Here is a 9,150-nt window from a genome sequence, read left to right on the forward strand (position 1 = left end):
TCTTTTTCCCCTATTATTTATGAAACTGGAGCCAATTGAACTACCCTCTGATGTTGTAATAGGTGCTAAAATAATCAATGAAGCAGGTAAAACTGATCGACTTGGCATCACTGTCTGAGGTGTTGTTAATGATGGAGGTGTTAACATGAAAGGTATATTCCTTGGTAGCTTATTAACATATACCTCCAATCTCAATGCTCTCTCCAATGCCTTTTCATGAGTTTGAGGAGGTTGTGGTCTAGCTAGCACATGTAAGGTTATCTCTGGTCTAAGGCCCTGAAGAAATCTACCCAATCGGAGACTAGATGTACTCACCATACCTGGAGCAAAACTAGATAGGACATCAAAACTGGTAGAATAATCCTTTACTGAACCCTCTCCCTGCTGTAAAGAAATGAACTCCTGAACTTTGACTGCTACCATATCAGCTGTTCTGTATTGGGCCTCAAATGCCCTTATAAAGTCCTGCTAGGTCATCAGATGCATATTTCTAGTTTATTTAACTAGGTCCCACCATACGCGGGCCTCTCCCCTTATCAAGAAACTAGTATACTGAACTTTTTCTCTATCAGTCATAGGAAATAAATCTATAGTACTTTTGATACAACCCTTGCTAATCGATCTAACAAGAACTATAACAATCTATTGGAATCTTGCCCAAAGATCTATCTAGCATAAACTAAAAGAATTAGAACCCTCTTGTTATCTAACAACAAGGAACTCTAATTATCAAAGAAAGAATTCATAACTTTCTCAAGAAATGAATTCAAAGAAAACTCTCACAAGAACTTTGGAGAAATTTGAAATTTTTATTAGAATCAAGCTCTCATAATCTTGAGTTTAATACATATATATATGTTGCTTCTAACCCTAAAAAACGAAATAAATCCTTTAAAAAAAAGGAAAATAACAACTCATGACAACTAAGCACTCTCCTAATTAAACTAGGATTCCTAGTTAAACTAGGATAACAATTAGATAATAACTAAACAAGCTTTCCTAATTAAACTAGGATAACAACTAGATAATAACTAATCACAAAAGGGCTAGTTGAATTGATGTGACTTGGGCTTCCATATGCATATTTGACTAAGCCCAACATGTGCTCCTTGCTGCCCTTAGACCAATTCATGTATTTGGGCTCCTTGTGTTAAAGTAAGCTCTTTTAATTCTTCAAATTGAATTAAATGCACAAGCCTTGAACTACACTTCATGCTTGTCATGTTGTTGACCATGAGTTCCCTTTTGACTTCACTTGGACTCTTTCCCATAAGCTCCAAATGGCTTTGAACAAGCCCAATGATTGCCGTTTTCATCTTCTTGGCTCTTGCTCGTGTAATTGGGCCTCCGTCATAGCTCAATGGATCCAACTTCTTCGTGTTTGTTGAAGTAGAATTTGAACCTTCATCGTTATGCTTCCCCATGTGCGAATTTGGTGAAGTTATCCCTTGATCATTCGCATCACTCCCCCCTTCCTCAAAAGGATTCGACCTCGAATCTCCACCTACATAATCAAAAGGAAGAAGGTCAGAAACATTAAAGGTTGCACTAACATTATACTCACCAGGGAGATCTAATTTATATGCATTGTCATTAATCCTTGCAATAACTTGAAAAGGTCCATCTCCTCGTGGGTGAAGTTTAGATCGCCTTTGCAAAAGGAACCGTTCTTTGCGCAAATGTAGCCAAACCCAATCGTCAGGCTCAAAAACCAACTTCTTACGCCCTTGATTCCTTTGGTTTGCCACTTGTTGGTTCCTTTTATCTATGTTTTGCCTCACTTTCTCATGGAAATTGCGCACAAATTCTACCTTCTTAGCACCATCAAAATTAACACGCTCTTCCAAAGGTAAAGGAGATAAATCTAATGGTGTTAAAGGATTAAAACCATACACAATTTCAAAAGGTGAATAATGCGTGGATGAATGCACAACCCTATTATATGCAAACTCTACATGGGGTAAACTTTCATCCCAAGACTTCACATTCTTTTTTATGATAGCATGCAATAATTGCCCTAAAGTTCTATTCACAACTTCAGTTTGACCATCAGTTTGTGGATGACAAGTAGTACTAAATAACAACTTAATTCCTAATTTCGCCTTGAAGGTCTTCCAAAAGTAGGACAAAAATTTTGCATCCCTATCACTAACAATAGTTCTTGGCATACCATGCAAACGTACTACCTCTTTAAAGAACAAATCAGTAACATGTGAAGCATCATCAGTTTTATGACATGGAATAAAGTGTGCCATCTTAGAAAACCAATCAACTACTACATAGATGTTGTCATTACCACGTCTAGTCCTAGGTAGTCCAAGTACAAAATCCATAGAAACATCTACCCAAGGTGAATGTGGGACAGGCAATGGCGTGTACAAACCATGTGGATGCACTTTAGACTTAGCTTGCAAACATGTGATACAATTGGTGCAATACTTAGAAACATCAGATTTCATGTTAGGCCAAAAAAAATGCTCTTGTAAAATATCTAAAGTTTTAGCTATGCCAAAGTGACCCATCAAACCTCCTTCGTGTGCCTCACGAATTAACATCAAACGCAAAGAACACTTAGGCACACAAAGCTTATTCAAACGAAACAAGTAGTCATTATGCTTATAAAATTTTTCAAAGGCAGCTTTCTCACATGCATTATACACATTGCTAAAATCATGATCATGTGCATACAACTCTTTAATATGCTCAAAATCAAGCAATTTAGCATCTAAAGTAGTAAGAAGTGCATACCTTCTTGACAATGCATCAGCCACAACGTTTTCCTTACCTTGCTTATATTTGATGACGTATGGGAAGGATTCAAGAAATTCACTCCACTTTGCATGTCGCTTATTGAGTTTGTTTTGACCTTTCAAATACTTCAAACTTTCATTGTCGGTATGGATGACGAACTCTTTAGGCACAAGGTAGTGTTGCCACATCTCTAATGCCCTCACTAATGCATACATTTCCTTGTCATATGTTGAGTAGTTCAATACTGCGCCATTCAATTTTTCACTAAAGTATGCAATTGGCTTGCCCTCTTGCAAAAGAACAGCACCAATTCCCACTCCCGAAGCATCACATTTAATCTCAAAAGTTTTATCAAAGTTAGGCAAAGCAAGAATAGGAGCATAAATTAACTTAGATTTAAGCATATTAAACGCACTATCTTGTTCATCACCCCACTTAAAACCAACATTCCTTTTAATAACTTCTGTCAAAGGGGCGACTATGCTAGAGAAATCACGCACAAAACGCCTATAGAAACTAGCTAAGCCATGGAAACTTCGAACATCCCCAACGTTTTGAGGTGTAGGCCAAGATTCAATAGCCTTAACCTTTTCATTATCAACCTCAATACCATGCTCGCTAACAACATAACCTAAAAATGTAACCTTAGGCACACAAAACATATATTTAGCAAGCTTAGCATGCAACTTTTGCGCACGCAAAACACAAAAAACAGATCTCACATGCAAAATGTGGTCTTTAAGTGATTTGCTATACACAAGTATATCATCAAAATAGACAACAACGAATTTGCCAATAAATTCATGCAAAACATGGTTCATCAAGCGCATGAACGTACTAGGAGCATTAGTTAACCCAAAAGGCATCACTAACCACTCATATAAACCATATTTTGTTTTAAAGGCAGTTTTCCATTCATCTCCTTCTTTCATTCTAATTTGATGATAACTAGCCATTAAATCAATTTTAGAGAATATACGTGCACCATGCAATTCATCTAACATATCATCTAAACGAGGAATAGGATGGCGATACTTTACAGTGATTTTGTTGATGGCGCAACAATCAACACACATACGCCATGATCCATCCTTTTTTGGCACCAATAGAACAGGAACGGCACATGGGCTCATGCTTTCTTTAATCAACCCTTTTGACAACAACTCATCCACTTGACGTTGTAACTCCTTTGTTTCTTCGGGATTGCTCCTATAAGCTGGGCGATTTGGAATTTGTGCTCCAGGAATGAAGTCAATTTGATGTTTTATCCCCCTCAATGGCGGCAAACCATCAGGCATGGATTTGGGAAACAAATCTTCAAATTCCTGTAACAAAGCTTGAAAAGAACTAGGGAGAGAAGAGAGAATTGAGTTAGATTCAAAAGATAAACACGCATCCTTGAATACTAATAGTATTAAAGGCTGCCTTGTTAAATAAGCCTTTCGAACCTCACTCCCTCTTGCATAAAAATTGCCTTTTACCTCTTTTTTTGCCACTCTTTGTACACTATTCTCTCCTTTTGCATGTGCACTCTCATGAATTTTTTTCTCACTGCGCATCCTCTCTACTTGCTCTCCTTTTTCCTCTCTATTTGCACACCTCTCTTGGCTTTTCTCACAGCTCTCCTTTTGCTTGTGCATCTTTTCTTTGCCATGTGCACTCTCACATTCACTCAAAGTTTTTTGATCTTCGTATACTTCTTTAAGCGTCATAGGTAACAAGTTGACATGTCTACCATTCATGTTGAATGAATATCGGTTAAAATACCCATCATGTATAACACGCCTATCATATTGCCAAGGGTGTCCCAATAATATGTGACTAGCATGCATAGGTACTACATCACATAAAACCTTATCATGATAACGCCCAATAGAGAATGAAATTAATGCTTGCCTCGTGACCTTAATATCCCCACTGTTATTCAACCATTGCAACCTATAAGGTCTAGGATGTTTAGTTGTTTTTAACCCCACTTTATCAACTAAACCAGCATTAACAACATTAGTGCAGCTACCACCATCAATAATCATACTACACAATTTATTATCTATCATGCATCTAGTATAAAAGATATTTTCGCGTTGTACCTCATCCTCCTTAGCTTGCATGTTTAGAGCACGCCTTGCAACCAAAGTGAAAATTGGTCCTTTAGGGGTTGGTTCATCGCCCTCTTCTTCTGAAACATCTTTCAATGGTGGTATATCACTCAAGTCATCATCATCCTCGCTCCCATCTTCACTCACCATCTCCCCATTGCGTAAGGTCATCACCTTTGCATTTGGACATTGTGCAGCTCTATGTCCGTATCCCAAGCACTTAAAGCATTATATATCACGTGATTTACCCTTGGATTTGTCATCCTTTGGTTGCATTTTTGGTGTAGTGAGCTCTTTATTTTTGCTTTGATCAGATATGCCCTTATTTGTATTTGCATCACCTCCCTTGTTCCCTTTCCAATTCGGCTTCCATGATGTTGTGGTCGAAATAGCCTTGGTTTTTTATCTTAGTTGTTTTTCAATCTTGGTTGCCATGTGTACCATATCCTCAAAATCTATATAATGATGCAACTCAACAAGGTTAGCAATATCACGGTTCAAACTTGAAAGAAAATGTGCCATAGTAGCTTCCCTATCCTCCTCAATATTGGCTCGAATCATTGCCATCTCCATCTCTTGGTGATATTCTTCAACACTATTGGATCCTTGATTCAACCTTTGTAATCGATTGTACAACTCCCTATAGTAGTGTTGTGGTACAAATCTCTTCCTCATGATTGTTTTCATCTCAAACCATGAAGAAACAGGACCTTCTCCGCTTCTGCGCCTAGTAGAGGTAAATTGATCCCACCATACACTAGCATAGTCGATGAATTCAACGGCTGCCAATTTCACCTTATTCTCTTTGGTGTAGTTATGGCACTCAAATACACGCTCTACCTTCTTCTCCCACTCTAAATATGCCTCTGGATCACTTTTACCATGAAAAGCTGGAATCTTCATTTTGATTTAACCTAAATTCCCATCTTTTGATTTGCCTTTGTTGGAACGTGTAGATCCTTCTTCTTCAATCTCCCCTTCTAAATCATCAAAGAGGCTACGTTTTATGTCTCTTATCTTGCCACGGCTAGGGGTACCTTGTTCCAACCTTTCTTGGACATTGCGGTTTTCACTCCTCATGTCTTCTTGTTGTAACATCATCTTCTATAACATTCCTTGTATTGCTTCTAAGGTAACTTTCTCCTTAGGGTCCATGATGTAAACCTGCAAGAAAAACGTTAGAAAACACCTATTCTAACACTCTCTCACGTGTTTTTGCTCAAATGTGTTTGCAATACTCTAATACGCCCACCAAAACAATCACACACAGAATTTCCCCTTAGAGTTCTTATTTGAGTTGACCTTTACTACTCACTTTCTAGAGAGAATTACAAATTAAAGTCCCTTGACAATTAGAGCTAACAAAAAAAAAAAAATTAAATTATGGCCTTTGAATTTTTTTTTTTCGTTTTTTTGTTCTTTTTTTTTTTTTGATGACTAATTAACACTAAAACTCTTAGCTAAACAGATCTGGAAGCCTTCGAACACCTCTTAAAGCTTGGATCATGATATGTGATTTTGGTGATACTTGATGCAAATCGGCAAGGAATGGAACTTTGGTACTTTTGCGGCTCCTCTTGATTTGATGTTGCCCAAACCACTTGTATGAAGAATTTTGATGTTGAATTTGCTACTGCCAATCACTTGATGATGAATAATGCAATATTTTTTTTTCTTTTTTTTTTATATTGATGCACGAACACAAGACTAAAGGTTACGTAGCTTATACTAGACCCAATGCTCTGATACCAAACTGATACAACCCTTGCTAATCGATCTAACAAGAACTATAACAATCTATTGGAATCTTGCCCAAAGATCTATCTAGCATAAACCAAAAGAATTAGAACCCTCTTGTTATCTAACAACAAGGAACTCTAATTATCAAAGAAAGAATTTATAACTTTCTCAAGAAATGAATTCAAAGAAAACTCTCACAAGAACTTTGGAAAAATTCGGAATTTTTATTAAAATCAAGCTCCCATAATCTTGAGTTTAATACATATATATATGTTGCTTCTAACCCAAAAAAATGAAATAAATCCTTTAAAAAAAAACGAAAATAACAACTCATGACAACTAAGCACTCTCCTAATTAAACTAGGATTCCTAGTTAAACTAGGATAACAATTAGATAATAACTAAACAAGCTTTCCTAATTAAACTAGGATAACAACTAGATAATAACTAATCACAAAAGGGCTAGTTGAATTGATGTGACTTGGGCTTCCATATGCCTATTTGACTAAGCCCAACATGTGCTTCTTGCTGCCCTTAGACCAATTCATGTATTTGGGCTCCTTGTGTTAAAGTAAGCTTTTTTAATTCTTCAAATTGAATTAAATGCACAAGCCTTGAACTACACTTCATGATTGTCATGTCGTTGACCATGAGTTCCCTTTTGACTTCACTTGGACTCTTTCCCATAAGCTCCAAATGGCTTTGAACAAGCCCAATGATTGCCGCTTTCATCTTTTTGGCTCTTGCTCGTGTAATTGGGCCTCCGTCATAGCTCAATGGATCCAACTTCTTCGTGTTTGTTGAAGTAGAATTTGAACCTCCATCGTTATGCTTCCCCATGTGCGAATTTGGTGAAGTTATCCCTTGATCATTCGCATCAACTTTCCACCTACTTGATCCATTCATCAACCACTAAAGGATCTTTAGTACCTTTAAATTCAAGAAGGGTATGCTGACTAGGTAAGGAATAAATAGGCTCAAGTTGCCTTTGAGCTCTAACTTCTCCTCTCCCTTCATTCCTCATTTCATTTCTAATTTCTTCTATGACCTCCTCACGAATCTCACTTCTAATCTCATTTCGAATGACATCTCTGGTTATATTTTCAGGTATGGGTCTATCTTGACTCTCAATCAACACTTGACAGATTATATCTCTAATTTCTATTAGCCTAAATCCTAAAGCACCTGACGGGGTAGGGTTAGACGGTTCTCCCGTCTCTCTCTGAATACCCCTTTCACGACCCCATCCTCGTCCTCGTCTTGTGGTACTCCTCATTTAATAACTGCATAAGGAATTTATTATACTATTATTTGAAAATAGGTAAAGAAAACAACTTACTGTAGTTGATTCTCGGGAGCTAATTTGTGAGACATGAAGGGCACCTATGCAATATTAGAATGCAAAACTATAGATATATTGTATTATATTACCACACATTCTATTATATCTTCCTTTAAGTGCTCAAAATCGCGCTCTAATACCAAAAATGTAATCTCTCCTAACCAATAGGTGTGTTACAAAAAAACGGCAAGAGTTCCCCTATTTTAGAGGGCCCGGGAATATTTTTTTCTTTTTCATTATGCCCTATAACACTCCTAATTAGCAATTCACACAAACCAGTCCTATCAACTAACTGGATTTTTTTTTGTCAACTTAATCACAATTAATAAAATAAGTACATAATAATAATCATCATAAAAATTATCACGCACAGAAACTTTATAACCAATTTTCATAACTAGTTATATATATATACATATCCACCAATATCTACATCAAGTATATATATATATATATATATATATATATATATATATATATGCATATATTCATATATACATCAAAACATATAAATCAAAAAAATTATGGTGCCTTTCTCCCTTTGCCTCATGTCTCACTAGTACTCCCCGGGAACCTTTGCTGTAACTCTTTACCTGTAAAATATTAAATTAAACGGAGTGAGCAACCATGGTTCAGTAAGAAAATCATTCCCAATACTCAAAGTATTTCATATCAGTACTAATCTCTTCCATACTCAATGTGTCTGAGCTATTTACAACAAAATAATTACACAAATCACTCATTAAACACATATCATAATTCTTTTCTTTCACCCATTTATTTATTTTCTTACTATACAAATATGATTCACTCGTTATGATTTATGCATGTATAAGTGTCATGACTTTTCTATTTTCTGATCGTTCATCTTTCTCAACTATTTATCAGCCACACAGGCTTGTATGCATAATTCTAATGCAAATGACTTTCATAAAATATTTACTAATTCTTTCTCTCTCTTTCTTTCTTTTTTCAAATATTTTCATTGACCGGTCTAGACTACATATGACAGTACTTGTAGTCACCATACAAAGTACAATTCTTTCTTACACGCATATTTTATTTTATTTTAGTTTCTTTGTTGTCCATACAGTACAACTAATATTTTTCTTTGTTGTCCACCCAGTACAGCTGGTTGTCCACATAGTACAACCGATATTTTTCTTTGTTATCCATACAGTATAACTCGCGTGTAAGGATTTTAAGTATGTTTTCTGC

At 36.3% G+C, this 9,150-nt stretch overlaps 1 protein-coding gene across 1 annotated transcript; it reads right to left on the reverse strand.

The window, feature by feature from the left end:
- Window positions 1-3,271: 3,271 nt before the first annotated feature.
- Window positions 3,272-5,753, reverse strand: LOC123219690. The gene is made up of 4 exons (XM_044641682.1): window positions 5,292-5,753; window positions 4,424-5,069; window positions 3,445-4,336; window positions 3,272-3,338 (listed from the first exon to the last, which is right to left on the reverse strand). The coding sequence occupies exons 1-4, from the start codon at window positions 5,751-5,753 to the stop codon at window positions 3,272-3,274; spliced, it is 2,067 nt and encodes a 688-aa protein (XP_044497617.1).
- Window positions 5,754-9,150: the final 3,397 nt, after the last annotated feature.

Source organism: Mangifera indica, chromosome 6, assembly GCF_011075055.1.
Source record: "Mangifera indica cultivar Alphonso chromosome 6, CATAS_Mindica_2.1, whole genome shotgun sequence".
Classification (NCBI taxonomy): domain Eukaryota; kingdom Viridiplantae; phylum Streptophyta; class Magnoliopsida; order Sapindales; family Anacardiaceae; genus Mangifera; species Mangifera indica.